At 40.0% G+C, this 17,166-nt stretch overlaps 4 protein-coding genes and 1 non-coding gene across 7 annotated transcripts in view; 2 read left to right on the forward strand and 3 right to left on the reverse strand.

Annotated features, from left to right (window-relative positions):
* Nucleotides 1–380: 380 nt before the first annotated feature.
* Nucleotides 381–1,926, reverse strand: LOC122414426 (uncharacterized). The gene is made up of 4 exons (XM_043425698.1): nt 1,693–1,926; nt 1,326–1,556; nt 1,001–1,234; nt 381–764 (listed from the first exon to the last, which is right to left on the reverse strand). The coding sequence occupies exons 1-4, from the start codon at nt 1,738–1,740 to the stop codon at nt 540–542; spliced, it is 738 nt and encodes a 245-aa protein (XP_043281633.1). The 5' UTR covers nt 1,741–1,926; the 3' UTR covers nt 381–539.
* Nucleotides 1,927–2,056: 130 nt separating this feature from the next.
* LOC122414423 (uncharacterized) lies at nt 2,057–6,783 on the forward strand. Its single transcript, XM_043425694.1, has 5 exons — nt 2,057–2,136; nt 3,886–4,040; nt 4,121–4,161; nt 4,279–4,384; nt 4,946–6,783. The coding sequence occupies exons 2-5, from the start codon at nt 3,972–3,974 to the stop codon at nt 6,464–6,466; spliced, it is 1,737 nt and encodes a 578-aa protein (XP_043281629.1). The 5' UTR covers nt 2,057–2,136; nt 3,886–3,971; the 3' UTR covers nt 6,467–6,783.
* Nucleotides 6,784–7,017: 234 nt separating this feature from the next.
* Nucleotides 7,018–9,670, reverse strand: LOC122414422 (zinc finger protein 2 homolog). Its single transcript, XM_043425693.1, has 2 exons — nt 9,283–9,670; nt 7,018–9,072 (listed from the first exon to the last, which is right to left on the reverse strand). The coding sequence occupies exons 1-2, from the start codon at nt 9,427–9,429 to the stop codon at nt 7,270–7,272; spliced, it is 1,950 nt and encodes a 649-aa protein (XP_043281628.1). The 5' UTR covers nt 9,430–9,670; the 3' UTR covers nt 7,018–7,269.
* Nucleotides 9,671–9,881: 211 nt separating this feature from the next.
* TRNAG-UCC (transfer RNA glycine (anticodon UCC)) lies at nt 9,882–9,953 on the reverse strand. The gene has a single exon. It is a non-coding gene; the product is annotated as a tRNA-Gly (tRNA).
* Nucleotides 9,954–12,108: 2,155 nt separating this feature from the next.
* ss (spineless) overlaps nt 12,109–17,166 on the forward strand; it is a 179,472-nt gene continuing 174,414 nt past the window's right edge. The window contains exons 1-3 of one of the 3 annotated variants that reach the window (XM_043425688.1): nt 12,910–13,387; nt 13,608–13,688; nt 15,593–16,034. In XM_043425688.1, the coding sequence (XP_043281623.1) occupies nt 15,943–16,034 (92 nt within the window). In that variant the 5' untranslated portion in view covers nt 12,910–13,387; nt 13,608–13,688; nt 15,593–15,942. Of the gene's footprint in view, nt 12,220–12,909; nt 13,388–13,485; nt 13,689–15,376; nt 16,035–17,166 lie in introns of those variants that run through there. The other 2 variants (XM_043425686.1, XM_043425685.1) reach the window with 2 other exon arrangements.

Genomic DNA, 17,166 nt, shown 5'->3' on the forward strand with positions numbered 1-17,166 from the left:
TACTTCGATAATTTCTTATGAAATTTCCAAGAGAATGAGAAAAAATTCATTAGTGAAATGAAACCGACATATAAACACATAAAAGACCGACTAATAAACTCGTAAATAAGGATTGTTTAGAGAAGTTTGACATTCATTTAAAAAAATTTTAAACCCACCCATGTATACCCCAATAAAATAAGCGTTTGTGAGCGTTTGGAAGCCCGAGTTATGACGTCATGATAGCGATCATGAGCGCTTACATCGCCAAAAGAAACAAGCACGCTCACAGCGTGTGAGCGTCCATGAAACGCACCCATGCATTATGCGAAAAGGAAAGTCCGCGGTTACCGAACTTCGATGGGAATGTGAGAGGAATAAAATAACAGGCTTTTCGTGGATCCGAATAAAGTTCATTCTTTTTATTGATGATTGCTTATTTTTCTATTTTACTAAAATAATGTTACTCAATACACTGATGCATTTTAAGAATTTTTCACATTTTCGAGGGTGTTCGATGACGAAAGTTGCAAGATATGTTTGACGAAATTAGTTGTCGTTCACCCTTCAGTATGTCCACAAGACAAACACGCATTGCTGTCGCGTGGCGAATACTCAGTGCAGTGGTAAATCATATTACTTATACTGTTCCATAACTCAGCATTGTAAGTCTTACGAAACTTGTTTCCAATAGCCGATCCTTCGGCGACACTCTCGTAAAAGTTTGCAATCCGATCAGCGTAGTCCAAGAATTCTTTTTGCATTTTCCACGCAGCTGTTGCGATCTGAAAATAAAAAGTACACAAATTCTAGTATTTCTGCGAGTGCGTGAGTGCGAGGGACGACGGTCCGAAACCAACGCGAAACGAGCGTTCTCACCGAGCGAGCGGACATTTTACGTACTAATGTTAAATAGCAAAATCTCAATGTCGTTGGCAAAGCGTGGGGCAAGGGGTCATTTTTTTCGAAATGAATATTCTCCCTCTTGGTGGTCTTCATGATCTGCATCACGTATACATACTTTGTCCTTTGTTTCTCCGGAAGGCTCTAATGCCTTAGCTGCCAAAACGTTCAAATCTGCCAGTTTTTTATTTTTTTTTCGCGACAGTTTCATTATGTTCAAGATTGCAGTCCGGTACGTGGACTGAGCGACGGTTCTGAGTTTTTTTTCAAACTCGGTGATATTTTTTCGGCATTCTTCGACTTTCGGTTTTGACGAGGCTGATAAATGGCGTTGTTCGACGCCTCGATTAAACTGTATTATAAAATTGAAAAAAAATGTAATTGTGATTATAATAATGGTCCAATGTCAAATGAGAATTCGGATCTTCACGTCTTATACGTACCCAGGAAATAAAATTTTCGAGGGTTTCGAATCTAAATTCTTTGACGTTCGATATAGGGAGTGCGCCCTCAGAGCCCAGCGACGGCAGTTTCAGAACTATCTGGATTATTTCATAGGAGCGCTTCATGATGGCGTCCTGTACTTTGCGAACGATATCGGGCAGTATGTCGACCGCTGGCCGGTCAGTAACTATTTCGAGCGGACCTGCGCTCTCGGGTTTCGCGATCGCCCCCTACAAATATTTCGTGAAGAATGCTGTTATTGTTGTCAACTGTCGAATTCAACAACGGCAATTCGGAAGAAAGTATTTTACCGAAATAATGCGGAATTAAAAGAAGCGGGATCGATAAACGATCGAGTGTGCTTACCGCCGCGAAGAAACCGAGGACACACAAAATAAGTGGGAGCTCCGACATTTTCGTTGTGTTATTATTTTTCGTAACCGAGTAGATTTCAGACTGGATGTCGAGTGTAGATTAGGCTTGCTTTTATAACAGTGCTTTTTTGGACTACGTGAAATTGTGTCTGGTATGAAAAATAAAGATAACGAGAACGTTTTCTTGAACATTGTCAATATAACCATTTGCGAACCACCTGTACTAACTCCACTATGCAAAACATTTTTATGAAAACGTTGAAGGTTACACGATTCTGTTACTATCGTCGGCGACCCGTTACTAGATGTAACGAGACTTTGATCATTTATTTTTTTCCCTGTATTTTGTCCAACGGCGGCGGCACGAAAAATAATGTCGACGCAGTTTCGGTAAATGAACATTGAGTGGAAAGTAGATTGATAATAAGCATATTTGGTAAGAGAAAAACGTGGACGTGGTTTCATTTCCAAATAAAATTTCAATGCGAGGACGAATAATGCCTGTTTTCTCCAACGTTAATCTGAGTTTAAACTCGGTTCATGCTATCTCGAAACTACATGAAAAAAATTGAACTGAGTTTGAACCGCGTCGGAGAAAACGACCATTAATGGATGCTCATTTTTTTACTGAAACCGAGGCCCGACTGGCCCGACTTCGTGTTTACCATGTGCTTTCCCGTTTATGTGCCCGTTTTCTCCGGCATTAATCCAAGTTAAACTCAATTCATTCTAACGCCCGTTTCTCCGAAGCCGATCAACTCAACGTTCAGTTAAATGGCGTTCAAATCAAAACTCGGTTTATTAGTTAAACAGATGGTACGTTTCTCCAAGCATTAAGGAGGTTTGTCCAACTGAACCCATACCTTATTCGAAATAAATCGGAATCGTACATTGATCTTCATCTGTGATTGGTCAATCTGACGTCAGTCCATCAGTCGACAACAATGAAAGCTTTTGTTTTTAACCAAGATATAGTAAATTGGTTCATTTGTGTGTAAGAATTTCTACACAATGGACGATATGGAGAAAGTTTTGAGAAAAAAAGATCGGATTATTTTACAAAAGCCGAAAAAACGCTTCCCGTTCATTTGGTGTCAGAAAATGAACATTTATTGGAAAATAAGCAAAGTAATTGCGTTGGGGCTTGAATACTTTTTCTCGCCTATTAATCGCGTGAACTAGGTCTTAGAGTCATCGGAAGAGCTCAGAATATCATAATAAAAAGCCATATTGATATTCCTGCTCCGATTCCTCTATAATGTTGAAAGTTTAGTTATGTCACTTGACACACGCGCGTCGAACCCTCACCATTTCTCAACACACGAATACAACACAATATTATACTTTGAACCAAGTTGAATACGATGAACGCAGGGTGTCTAACGACCTGAAAAGTCATGAAAATTCTTAAATGTCATGAAATTACACTTGGACCTGAAAAAATCATTAAATGTCATGAAAAATTACCAAACAACCTGATTTTTTAAGATCTCTGCAACGCTCATTGTCATTGCCGATTTTTTGGTTTTCTTCAACATAATTTCAAAATTCGCGGGGTGGCGACAATGTCTGGTTCGTCAATACTCATCATCGATATAAAAACGAATATCGAATGAATAGTTTGTAAGAAAAAAAAGATTCTTTATTTCAAAATAAAATATCATTTCTTTGTTATTTTTATTGAATTTTTTTATAATTAAAAGATGAATAAAAAGTATCAGAACCATAAGAAAAGTCATGAAAAATTCCTGTTCCTTGACTTAAAAAGCCTTAAAAGTCATGAAATTTCTGTTCTGGTCAAAATTAGACACCCTGGAACGGTCGAAATCCGGCGTTCAACGGCGATCATTTAGCGATTATTGCGTCTTGGTTGTGTTGGAGCAGGAAACGAAAAATAAAATGAGCTAAGTTTAATCTCAGTTTAAAAGTTAAACTGCGTTGGAGAATACGGCCATTAGACGATTTTTTGGAAATTTGTGGATATATTTGCGGTTCGCATAATTATTATTTTAATCGAGTCATTATTGGATGACAACTTTTTATAACGATGATAAATTTTTTTTTTAAATTACATTTGCATTTGAGCCCAACAAACGATTTAAAAGAAAAACGTCCGGAATCCAACATCAGTCAGCCAGGTTCACGGAGGTTATCCGTCCACTGATTATTCTACCAAATTTTCCAGGTTATGTAAAAAAAAGTTTATCTTACCGATCGAGATTGACTGCATGGTTCGCATTTTAGCCAATAGTAGCGTTGCAAGTCTTCGGAATGCTGTGGTATTTTCAATCTTTATTTACAGCACTGTGTGTTGTCGAAATATGCGGTTTCACCGGTAAAGTAAGTTTTTCCCACGTGCACGGTAAACATTTATTAATATTACAATGTAGTTGCAACAAATAAAAATGAATCATTCGCAGGTGTGCAACGGTGGTTTGGCGCGCTTTGTCGCCCTAAGAACGTAAGTTTTTTTCTCTCAGCAATTCAACGTAAACACTACGCTTGTCATAACCACAAAAGTTCACGTTCTCAACGTTTTTACTACGAATTTGACAATTTTTTTTTCTTTTCTTTCCAGAATGGATGAGCTCTGCCCGTTGTGCTTAAAAATGGGGAATAACAAAAGGATTAAGGCTATACAAATTAATTTAGAGGAAGCTGTCTGGACGTGCGAAAATGAAGGAGTAAATATCAAACATTATTGTACTTGTGTTTTTTTTGTCTTTTGTTTTCTCTCCTTTTACCATTTTACGAAATCATTCGATTCTTCATATCATAAACTACGGTTGCAAGGATAGAACTTATATTTTCATCACTCATTTTAACGAAGAACCCATTTTCTTGTTAGTACCTCAGAGAACAAATTCTTAAATACTTCAACATATCCTCTAGAAGTTTTAAATTCTGGTTTCGATTATTTATTCCTTTATAGTGACCCTTTATATATGGGATTTGGACTAGCCAGACATTTTCAAACTATATCTTGCCAGAAAGAGATCAGAATAGGGCTCGAGAGCTCTTGAACTTATAAATTAGGAAACAACAGCATTTTATTACTTCTTTAATTCCAGTCCCAAAATACTGGTCATTTTTTATTTGCATACTGAGGATCATAAAGACAAATTTCTTATAAAAAAATCAATGAGAAAATAAAATTATTAGATAAAGAAATTTAATTCATTAATCAAAGTTTTACAGCCTCTGGCATCTTTTCAGAGAATTTTTTATCATATCATTTCTTTCAGTGTCCTTGGCCTTTTGGATATGAAACACCAGTTTTTTTGCCTCGAAAAGTGGGTGTCAAGCACTCAAGCGAATGGGAAGTTTATAAAAAAGTACAAAAACGTGTTGGACCAATTCCAATATCAACAGAACTATCTCTTTACACACCACCCGTAACTCCGAGCTCGGATACTACAATAAAGGAATCCATAAAGTCAGATTTTTCAGGAGAAACAAATATTAATGAGCACATGAGTCAATTGGGAAACATTTTGGGATGCACAGATGATTCGTACGCCCCAAAATCAAATCTTCGTGAAGATCATACAGTTGATGAAAACAAAATAGGGACGCAAGCGTTGAACGCTTATGTTGAAAATCAGATCACAAATATATGTGCAGCATCTCAGAAACCTCCGATAGCACAGAGTATATTTGACATAGACAGTAATGATTTACTAAGCGACGAGTTTAAGATTGAGGATTCTTTCAGTAAGCTAATTAAGTCGGATCTTCAATTAGCTTTATTGAAAACGCCAGACATAGAAGATTTTCAAAAACCTGTACCTACAGTATTAGAAAAGTTTGGTAATAAAGTCAACTCGGAGGATTTAAAACTCAAAGTAAAGACGGAAGCACTCGACGTGGGAGTGGAGAGAGATAGCGATGTGACGAAAACAATGCCTCAAGTAAAAAAAATCTCAAAAGCGAATATTGATTTGCACATGATTGATCGTCGAAGAATCATGGCTGTGAGAAGATCGGTAGAGACTGAAGAAAAAGATGGACCAAAAAAGATCGAAGAAAAAGTAGTTGAAAGGTTAAAAACGAAAGATTCGCCGATACAAATCGACAGCAAAGATCAGAAAGCTGACGTCTTAACGAAGCAACAAACTTTAGAGAATACACAAATTGTCAAACACACAACCACTATTACCGTTGATGGATCACTTCCGATTACGTTGACCTACGATTTGACGGATTTTGAGGAAAAACCCGCAGTCAGAATCCCTGACGTGATCAAGCCAATTGATGAAAATGCGATGAATAATTCTCAGGAAGAGGAGCGAAAGACGTCTGCGGATTTGCCCGTTGAATTAGTAACAAAGCGAATCCGACCACCGATCAAACGTCGAGCAGCGTCGACTGGCAAGTGCTACGAAAAATTCAGTTTCGGTGCGTTAAAAAAATGCGAAAAGAAAAGAAGTATAAAAGACTGCGACAGATCAAGCGACATGATCATTTCGTCGAATAAAGTAGAAAAATTAGAAGAAATAGAAATCGTTAAGGATGAAAATTGTTCGATTGGTGCTCTAGCTGAATTGGTGGACGACGGAATTTCTCGTGCATCGAGCCAACCCGTCGAAATGGTCGATTTGAGCAACGTCGATCCAACCAACTTAAAAACATTAGGTGACGACTCTATCGCTGAAAATTTCAATCTCAGCGTTCTGGATGATCTTTTGATAGACGGTTACCAAAACGCTACGGCGAACCTTAATGAAGAATGGCTAGAATCCTTTTTCAGTGATTTAGATACGTAAACTTGGAGAAATTAAGTCAAAGTTCAATAACAATGGTTTTAGAGTTTGAGTTACGGAGGTGCCATAAAATTTATTTTTTTTTCTCTTACGCAGAATCCGATATTTATTTATATTTTCGGAAGAAATCGTTCACAAATCCAAAAACTTCATGGTCAAACAGTTGTCAAAAAAGCGTTTTCAGTTGTCAGAATTGTCAATATGCAGCCAGTTTATTTTTTTATAGCTTGACAATAATGACAACTCCAAGCGAAATTTCCTACGCATGAGAATATTTCGTCCAAGTTTCTGTATAAATATCAAATGATTAAAATTCGGTTCACAAAGAATTTGAATCGTCCTAGTCCCTTGCATTTGTTTTGGAAAACTTCATACTTGTGCATAGATGGGAGTACCTTGCATAGCTCGCAACAGAACTTCAGGTTTTGACATTTTTTTTCTTTTTTACAATTCATTACATTCATGGAGCAATTTATATAGATGCACAAATAGCTTATTCGGGATTAGCAATAAAACTTTCAGCTCTCACGAGTCGTAAAGAATAACTCACTCCATTTAGAATCCATCTATCCATATTTTTCTTTATTTTCTTTTCTCATCAAAGGTACAAAACAAGTTCCAACGATGCAATTACGAAATTCCTTTTCTATTGTTATAAATTGTTAAATATTCAGTTGTAGATTTAAGTTTTGTACACAAGAGAGTGCCAATGCGCACATTGGATTGGACATATGTACAAAGAATTTTTGTAAATAAATAATTAATGAAAAATCTGAAAAACAGATTTCATTGTCAGTTTAGCAGATTCACGAGTCGCAATTATCTAACGTTTCAATTTCCACCGTCTCTTCGCGTTCTATAACCAACGAATCGTTGGAATTTTTTAACAAATCGTTGGCCAGCGTCCAGATTTCTTGTTCTCTGCCCTGGTCACAACGATCTTCCAATTTAACGATGTAATAATTGTTATCTTGTTTGTTCGTGCGATCGGCATGCTTTCGCTCGAAATGTTTGGTCAAATTGCTTTTTTGTGTGAATCTAAGATCACAGCCGGAACAAGCGTATGGCTTCTGACCCGTGTGAACCATCACGTGTTGCTTAAGATTGTAGAGAGAATGGAATGCTTTTTGGCAGAAAGCACATTTATGGAGTTTCTCAAATGTGTGACAACGCGACGTGTGCAGTGACAATTCGGACTTTTTTCGAAAACTCTCGTCGCAATAACTACATTTTCTTGGCTTACCGCCCCCGTGGCCAGCACGATGAAGATTCATTTCTTCCAGGTCGGAAAAGCTTCTGCCACAAATACCACAAGTGTGGGGCTTCGCTCCTTCCTTGTGTATCTTCACATGTTTCGTTTTATTAGCTTTTTGGGAAAACCTCTTGCCACAAATTTCACATACGTAAGGTTTATCACCCGTGTGGATTCTTTCGTGCTGCTGCAAAGCAACCAACTGAGCGAACGACTTGGAGCAAACTTTACAACTGTAAGGTTTTTCACCGGTGTGCGTTCTCATGTGTTTCTCTATGTCGCTTGGTCGCAAAAATGGTTTCGTACATATCTCGCAACGATATCGAGGATTTTCGTGAAAATTTTTGTGAAAATTCAGTTGTCCTACTTGAGAGAAACGCTTTTTACATACTGGACACTCGTACGGACGTTCGCCGGTATGAACGACCGAATGTCGTCTCAGTAAAGCTGCACTGGAAAATACCCTGACGCAGACTTGACAAGAGTGCCTCATTTTTGGCTGACTAATCTTTCTCCTCGCAGCTATCGAAGACGACTTTGTAGAAAGCATCCTAGAATCCTTCTCATACGTCAAATTTTTTAGATCACACTGAGTTTCCAAATTGCAGCTTTCATCCAAAGATTTTGCTGGTTGAGTTATCAGTGCTTCCTTGACTTGGTTACGATTTTTTCTTTTCCCTTGCAATTGCTCAGCCACATCTTCAGCCTCAGTCTCAGCTACGTTCTCCAGAAATTCACTGGAATCCACTTGCGCACACTGCGCCCAGTGGATGGAAGCTTTATCGAAATCAGAAAACAGGTTGCTACAACGTAAACATTTGTATTTGACCATTTCACCGGATTCGTCAGCAGCCTCCTGATACGCTTTTCCTTCTTCTGTGACATCTTTGATTGTTCGGTTATCAGAATCGAGAGAATATTTATGAGCAGAAAAGTCAGTTTCTGAACGTTGTGCCGAAACACTTTTATGTTGGATTTTGTAGATAACTTGCTCGTGAGATGATATTTCTTCAAAGTCAGGGTCCAAATTTGTGTCGTTGGCAGATTTTTTCTTGCAATTTTCAGCCGTGCTGCGGTTTAGATAAATGGCATCATTTTCAGAGGTATTCTCCTTCAAATACTGCTCACAACCAGGTGATTCTGCCTCGACCAATCCGATGCATGGGGCAATCACCTTTTCTTCGGAAATTGAATCTCTTTCACAACTTTTTTTCTTCTCATTGCAGAAAGCAGTCGAACGATAATCCAGCAGAGAATAATGAGCGTTTAAGCAATCTTCTCTGAACGCATAAAATTGCACTAGTCGGTCCTCACAATTTTTGCACACAGAGTTGGAAAAAGAATCTTTGACTTCTACCTGAAAGTCACAAAAAAGTTTATGTCAATTAGTCTGATATTCTATAAAAATTAAAATTTGACAAGCTATTTCAATTACTTAAACAAATACAAAATAGAATGAAACAACTGCTAGCAATTAAAAGGAAAGAAAGAAAAATCAACAGGCGAAAGAAAAGAATGAAGAAGATCGTAATATTCAGATATGCAATTTATTTGAGGTTATAAATACCGGAAGAGAGAGACAAATCATTATCTTTGAGGCTAATGACATTTCAATAGTATCCCCAGTTGAAAAAACCGATATGAGATCACGTTTATCGTATTCGCATAAACACAACCGACACTGGCCGGAAGCAGCTTTATTATTTTTGTTCATTATAGCAATCTAGGAACTGTCATATTGTAAACTTCCTTTGGAACGTAAATATAAAATTATTATGATGATTGCCAGCATATGGTAAGCGCGGACGAGCATGAGTACACTTGAGCGAATGAGAATTAGGCTCGCTACACACGGTCAATAATATTGCACAATAAGTTTGTATGATGTGTAGTGCGTCATAAATTTAAGATCGCTCAAACTTCTGTTCAATGATTGCGCAATGTTTCAATACTACATCTACATGTTCAATCTCACCTATATTGCGCAATATTATTGACCGTGCGTATAGCGGGCCTTATTAAGAAATCTGTCTAGCAATAAAAAATAAAACAATTAAAAGCAAATAGTAATTAAATACTGATAATCGAATAATAAATTTTTTTTATTTTTCGCTTAACGATCGAAAATATATAATGGAATAGTAGATAACAGAAACAAAAGAAATGTGCGATGGCCGGGAATCGAACCCGGATCAACTGCTTGGAAGGCAACTATGCTGACCATTACACCACCATCGCACGTGATATCTTATGGCATAATTTGTTTTCAAGGCCATATTGAAGCATGTTAATAACAGAATACGATTGGAAAAATCATCAAGTTTCATTCATTGGAACGTCAGTAGTTATGGGCCTGAAATGAATCTCTCGAAAAATTTGATTATGCTTCGGAAAAAGACAAAATTGCAACAATGAAATAATCGAAAATACGTAAATAATTTTTTTCAATCAATAAACAACAATATTTTGAATTATTATTGCTAAAAATCAATAATTGTACAATTTTCAAAATGCTGTTATTTTCCACAAAGATTCAGAATTTCGTTTCGACGATCGTCGTCGACTGTTTTTCTGTAAATGTCAACATTCGGTAAGCCTACTTCAGAGTATGCATCGGCGAAATGTTGTGAGGATGTTTCTCGTAGTTTTAAGTTTTTCATGTATTTGCACTTTTATAACGGGAGTTATAGCTGAATTGCACGTGAGGGTGAGTTTTTCGAGATTTTAAAAAGTGTGTGAGTTATCTGGGAGCGTTGAAATCGCACAGGGTAAATCGCGGCGAAAACTTTCGATAAACTTTTGGAGGTTAAAGTATATACACACGTATTTTTGGGGATGCAAAGAAGCCTCGGGCTCTTTCGGGCAGTATTAAAATGCCGATATTTCGAAATCGAGGAGTTTTTTTGACTTGTCAGCGATTTTTTGTTGTTTTCGGACGCAATTATCGCAGCCGCGGTCGTGGAAGGGCGAAAGGGAATACACGGGATGAAAGTGGAAAAAAAAGAGGGGGGAGTGCCCTCCTGACGCTTTTGTGTGTCTCGATCGCGTTTCAACCGAGTAGAGCCTCTATCAGTCAAATTACAGGCTGACAAGCTGACACGTAAATTGGTATATCGTACCCGCGGACTTATCTATACCGGGTGTTACGAATTATCCGGTCGACAACGCGCCTTCGACCGTGATCGGGTCTCTCTCCTTGCTTTCCACTACTCACACATATCCCGCGCGTATACACCAATTTCTTACTAAATTTCTCGGAGACGAAAAAGCCCTCGGCTTTGTCTGGAATCGGGCAAAAAACATTCATTGAAAAATAAATGAGAAAACAAAAATTGCCCGGCGGACTATTCGTAGATTGATCTTTTTTCACCGAACGGGTTTCAATTATTCCTTCCTTTTTTTCCATCATTTCTAGAACACCGGTATCGGTCATATTGATCGTCTCGATGTCGGCATGGTTTTCTGTAAGTATATCCCTTTTCAATTAAATTTATAAACAACACTATTTTATCACACGTCACGAAACTTCGATTCAGCACTATATTTGTAGGTTATGAAAATTTCTCGAGGCTGTATCAAAATTGCGCCAAAAGTTTTGCTTTTCTTCGGACGAAAGAATAGAATTTCGAATGATGCTAATTTTTTTCGTGTCATGAACACGTCAAGTTTTATTGGTCATAGAAAATCACGATAGTAACAGCGTCAGTTCAAAAACGATAGCAATCTCAAAATATGCGACTCGAAGCGAATTTCGATAAGATTCTGTGATTTCACTGGTAGACGCGACCACGCGACGTCGAACATTTTCTGCCCTCACCGAAGTGCGTGAAACTGCCGCTTGGCGGTGAGCGGAAGCCTCGAAGGCCGATGCCACTGGATCCAAAAATGTTGGTGAAGCAAAAAAGTATCGGGAGGTCAAAAAACGACGTGGCTGGCTTGATGAGCAGCAAGCACAATGGTCCGATTCGCATTCGTCGAACTTTTAGGAATTCGCGAAATCAAAAGAGGCTCGAGCTGGTTTGCTTTGTGCAGGTTTTCTCGTAGATAAAGATGAGACGAGCAGAAAATATTGGACTCTGAGTATGTGCAAAGAGCGTAGGACAAGTCACGACAGATCACACGATAATGAGAAAGAAACAAGAGTGTGCACGCGGACACGAGAGAAGCAAAGCCTGGGAGAGGTTCGGGTTGATCACGACGCACACGGAACGGCAGAACAGACAAGCAGAAGCATTTACAGGGAATGAATAGTGGCCCCGCGAACAAGCCTCGTTGCAATCCTATATAACACGCAATCCATCCTCCGTAAGCATATTATAGCTCTCCGCGAATTGTGTAGGTTATACCAGACTGGTAAACATGGCCAAACGCCAGTTTTGTTTCGCTGCTCGAACGGTGTGTGCCGCGCGCTTCAAAATCATTAGTGAAATTAGTCTGTGTTCGGTTTCCAAAATTCCAGCTGCGCGAAGAAATTCGTGCGATCTCACGAGTCTATTGACTTCAGGTGCGATGGAAGCGGCGATTGGAGCTTTCTCGTGACTTTGTAGAGTCCTTGGGTCCAGGGTTCGACCGTTGCCAAAACTTCGATTCGGAATTTCATTTGGATCGAGCGTCTCACTCCGCTTTGTTTTCCGCGCTTTCTAAATTAATTCAGCACCCACTTTTTCCAGTTGCGGCTTTTTCGTTCATTTCAGATTAACAGATTGGTGATCCAGCGTAGAGACTGCTTATTCGTACAGTAAGAAAACATTCAGATGGATTTTTGATCCGTTCGCACTGCCATCGGTGGTTATGGCGAGTACTAAAGCATTGTTTCGCGCGAAGCATTTATCAAGACGCGCACGCCCTCTCTCCGGCGTTGCACGCACGTACACGTAGACAGATTTAACGAATCGTACAGAAATCAAACAATAGAAGTCTCGATTTCCATTTATCGAAACAAATCTCAAGTTATCGTTAGCTGCACTCGCAATACGAGTTTTTAGCGAGATGTGAATGCGATGTTAGTTGAAAATAGTGAACTCGCGGGCATGCGTCTCGTCTCCGAATTATTAATCATAGTCCGGAAACCCCTTGAATCCGTGCTGTAGTTCTCGTCGTCTCCTTTCCACTTTGCAAGAGTTCTTGATGTAAACAGGTATATAACGAGTGATATAAAAAAAAAAAAGGCAGAGAGACAGTCGAATGACAGGGAGAAGCAGGTGATATTTAAGCTCCGACATGCCGAGCTCTTCTCGTGTGCGTGCGAACGTGAATGTGTTGTCCTCGTGTTCTGCCTCTTGGGAATAGTCGGCTTTCATTTAATGCAGTAATTATTGTCCGGAACTTGAAGAGTTTAGGTTCGGCCCGATGAGTGACGAACGGAATTCGTTCGCCTCGAAATCCGATAGACTTTGAGCTACCAAGAAAAGTATTTATGAGTGTACCGAAGCGAGATTATGATTGTGACGCGAATAAATAGCATCCCTCGATAATTTACGTAACTTTGAGGTTAGGGATGACGAGGAGATCGGAAGGGATGAAAAAACAAGTGTAGACTCGGCATAATGTTTCTCAACGGTTTTTAATTTGCAGTCATCGAGATTGAAAACGCGTGCCAGCACATCGTGGCCGTTTCCACCCGAATGATAAATTGCTGTGAAAATGTCACACCCAGCGATATTGATTGCGAGGTCAGTCGATCGGAATCTTGTAAACTTTCCTAACGAAACGTGTTCATTGAATGCTTCCGTTCTTACCTTATCTCGTAATAATTATTCAACAAACAATAAATTTCGTAACGAGTATATCTTTATTGTTCGAGCAAACATCGAAAAATCCTTCGATCGCACTCTGAATAATCGAGCTCAAACAGCTGATTCATGTCGTAAAAAAGTGCTCGAATTTTTGCAGCACATCCAATTGATCGGTGGTGATATGGGGATAATAAAACCTCGGGAAATAAGGAATCTAACGCTGATATGGCCAAGTCTCGTAAGTACGTCGAGCTCGCCCCCAAATCGTCTTGTCTTTGATCTCCTCCTTATCATTCTTACGACTTGTAAAACCTCTCGAAAGCCATAAACTTGTAGACGCGGGTGTATATCTGTGTATACATTAAAGGAAGAGCGCGGTTCGAACGACGGGGGTGGTTAATACTTTTATACGATCGTTCTGAGCGATAAGGTGGCTACGAGGAGCTGTAACGAGAAAAAATATGGCGGGGGGGGGGGGGGGGGGAGCGAGTGAGAGAAAGAGCAGGGTTAAAAAGAGAAGATAAAGGAAAGGAACGTATTTGGCGAAGTCGTCTCGAAAAGAACGGAGTGAGAGAAAAAGCTATGGTGGGTCTTTGAAGGTTCTGGAGCCGCGGGTTTTGTGCTTCCGAGTGTGTTCTCGGGTGCCCCTGTTTGTCGCGTGGGAGCAATATAATCGTGGTCGTTATCGTGATCCTGACGGGGCGGAGCCGACATGCACCAACCAGCAAAGTCGAGCCGTGTATTGCTGCCACCACCATGAGGCCCCTTCCCCTCGGCATATTATCACTAAACACCACACAAACGTCATATACACATACATATTTCTCGTCGTCGCGGAGTTGCACGTTAGCCCCACTCTCACACGCCACCGAGTCTCTCGCCGCCATCATGATTTATGAGTGTTTTTAAGCTAACGGCTCCTTTCCATTTTTATTCTTTCTCTCTTTCTCCCGCGACGCCCTTCTCCTCTTTTTCCACCATGCTCATTCTCCCAGACATCGCTTACCCGTCTATATATATATCCATATTTATTTGCAACTACGAGCCAAACGAGAGTGCGAGAAAGAATGGGCTTCCGAAAGGTGCGAGTGTATGCGCAGCTTAAATTAAGTTGTAACTGAACTCGAATGTTCGCCCTCGCGACTCGAATCTCTTTCATCATTTCCGTTCAGATCCTTTTTTGCCTCCTTTTCGCGCGCTCTCTCTCTCTCTTGCTTTTTTCTTACTAATACGTCCAGCCAACTTCACTCTAATCACAGCTTCAATCCGAGCAGTGATTTCGCAGAATCGTATTTTCTCTTGTTTGATTTTCTAAGATTCGTACAATTGCGTTTACAGCTAACTACTTACGCGGTCATGTAAGCCAATCATGTAACTCAATTATTTTCTCTTTTTATTTACGTATACGTATCGAATTAGTATAATCGCCCTGCAGCCTATATAAAACTCTTTCGTGAACACACCGAATTACGAGACTTTGCTTTATTCTGCGTCTTTTCCGTCAATCGCTATTCTCCGGAATCAATTTGTTCGGTTTTACTTCGTTCTCCATGAAGGAAAAAGCTCATTTCGAGAATACTAAATTGCTTTTTGCAGACCGACAATACATATCGCGGTAAAAGAACGGACTCTTTAACTCGCCATTGTCATTGAATATCCCGGATCACTTCAAAGTCAGCCCTCATAATTCCAATGTGCACAAAATCAATTGAAAAAAAATGTATTGCATAACGTTCACAAAGGTGATGCGATCCACACTTTTTCGTAATATTTTCACTGCTGCCAACGGTTATTCGCATTTCTGGACTCCCCCCCGCCCGCCGCGCCACCAGCGCCACCGTCCGTCGCGCCATCTTTGTCCCGATGTCAACAAAGCTTTGTTTTCTCAAGATTTTCGTGTCTCGAAAATGAGCGTTGATATTTCAGGTGGACTGAGTTATTCTGTGACCTCGCACAGAGCTAAGAGCTTCGGTTGAAGCTGCAACGAAGTGTGCATAATTAATAATTCATTAAAATATTGTCGAAAGTACGTTACGTGTTAACCTCAACCGGTGCGATCAGTCGGATTCGAATCGCGTTTTAACGAATCGTGTCATTTCGTTTTCTGTGTGTAATAATTTTTCCATATTGAAACTGTCTTAGTACCTTCACAATCGTAAGGGCGAATGCAACATTGCGATCAACGCATGTAAAAACAATCAGACTGACGAAGTTCAAGCAAAAGTGCAGTTCGACACGACGATTTTTCACTACAAAGTTCCTGCGGTTCTCGAAGGTAAACGCTTCGTCGCGAAACCCATTTTATTTGACGTCAGTGGTGTAAAAAAACTAATAAAATGAAGTGAATAAACGAAAAACTGGTGAGAAACACAAGCCCCGCGATTATTTCGCCATCCTAGGATACTACCAGCTCATGAACGTCAAGAAATGTCCGAGCGTCGATCTCGACCCGCTCGATCACTGTCGACCCATAAACTGTCACGTCAAGTACAATGGAAAAAGGAATTTCTACAATAGGAAGTTGCAGCGTTGCCAACCAGTGCCAATTTGCATCGCGGACTCGCGCAAGGATCTCCCAGACGTTGTAAGTACTCTCACGACCGTTTTTCCATCGCTCGAATTTCTAGGCCGCTAGTCGAATTGAAACAAACGAAAATGTTGAAATTTTCGAAAACAAAATTGCGACAAAATTCTCAAAAAATATTTGTCCCTACGATAAAAAACGATAAAATTTAAATTTTTCCGAAAAAACATATTCCGACGATGACGCGCAACGTGCCGGCATCGGTTCGACTGCCAAAAGTCGGATTCGTCTTTCCTCGTATTCGCTAATTCGCGGACGCATCGCATTGTAGCAGAAAATTCAAGAGTAAGATCATATGACAAGATTATTTTTTTGAGAGCATCTGAGATAATGAATTCGAAAAGTGCACGCGCGCGTGACAAACGATATTAATATCGCAATTATGAATCGGTGTTTGAAGAGGTATTAATTGACGAGATGTTGGAAAAGTGTGGAAGCCCCTGTTGCGTTGGCTTGATTATGTAAATGTATGCATTTTCCTCGCGTATAAGCGATGCTTTGATGCGTAATCCTATAATACGCGAGAATTCCGTTTCGCAAGAGTATTTTTTCGCGCGTTGTGCCGGTTCGAAAATAAATTAAACTCGTTTATGGTCAAATGCTGCAAGATCCCGTTGTGCCATATGTTTCTAAGGCAATTCCGGATCGGCCAGCCAGTTTTTCTCCCCGTAAGTAAAAAAGTACCCGCGATGTGCGATGTGTTGAAATTAAAGCGCGAATCTTGGCCTCGAATCACTGGTGATCCGGTGAGGACGATTTTCTCTCACTGTTGGATTGATATACGTCGTTGGCATGCGATGTTTCGTGCCCGTTTTGCGCCTCCTCCGATCCTCCTTCGTAATAAAGCTTTGCACACATGAGAGATGCACGATCCAGTTCGGTAAATCGCCCGCGTTCCTTATCGCCGGCCCCCCTCTCTTCTCGCTTCGTTTCTTTTTTTCTTCGCTAACCCGCGATTATTTATCCAATTTAATTTATGACCCACAACGATTTAATTTCAACGCCTTGCTTCGCGAATTAATGACGGCTCGGTGTTAGGTTATGTACACACGCACTCACACACACATGGGCACGCACACCCTTCTGTAGGCTCGGAATCGTTTGTACACGCGCTTACATCCGTGCGCAGTGT

This window comes from Venturia canescens, chromosome 8 (assembly GCF_019457755.1).
Source record: "Venturia canescens isolate UGA chromosome 8, ASM1945775v1, whole genome shotgun sequence".
NCBI lineage: Eukaryota > Metazoa > Arthropoda > Insecta > Hymenoptera > Ichneumonidae > Venturia > Venturia canescens.

What these genes read in the sequence shown, in the direction of transcription:
- LOC122414422 (XM_043425693.1), bottom strand. Translation starts at nt 9,429, where the DNA reads ATGAACAAAAATAATAAAGCTGCTTCCGGCCAGTGTCGGTTGTGTTTA. An exon ending in TGATTTGTCTCTCTCTTCCG is followed by an intron (nt 9,073 to 9,282) that starts GTATTTATAACC and finishes TGTGACTTTCAG; the next exon opens with GTAGAAGTCAAAGATTCTTT.
- LOC122414426 (XM_043425698.1), bottom strand. Translation starts at nt 1,740, where the DNA reads ATGTCGGAGCTCCCACTTATTTTGTGTGTCCTCGGTTTCTTCGCGGCG. An exon ending in TCGAAAATTTTATTTCCTGG is followed by an intron (nt 1,235 to 1,325) that starts GTACGTATAAGA and finishes TTTATAATACAG; the next exon opens with TTTAATCGAGGCGTCGAACA. An exon ending in CCGGAGAAACAAAGGACAAA is followed by an intron (nt 765 to 1,000) that starts GTATGTATACGT and finishes TTTTATTTTCAG; the next exon opens with ATCGCAACAGCTGCGTGGAA.
- LOC122414423 (XM_043425694.1), top strand. Translation starts at nt 3,972, where the DNA reads ATGCTGTGGTATTTTCAATCTTTATTTACAGCACTGTGTGTTGTCGAA. An exon ending in CGCTTTGTCGCCCTAAGAAC is followed by an intron (nt 4,162 to 4,278) that starts GTAAGTTTTTTT and finishes TTTTCTTTCCAG; the next exon opens with AATGGATGAGCTCTGCCCGT. An exon ending in GGACGTGCGAAAATGAAGGA is followed by an intron (nt 4,385 to 4,945) that starts GTAAATATCAAA and finishes CATTTCTTTCAG; the next exon opens with TGTCCTTGGCCTTTTGGATA.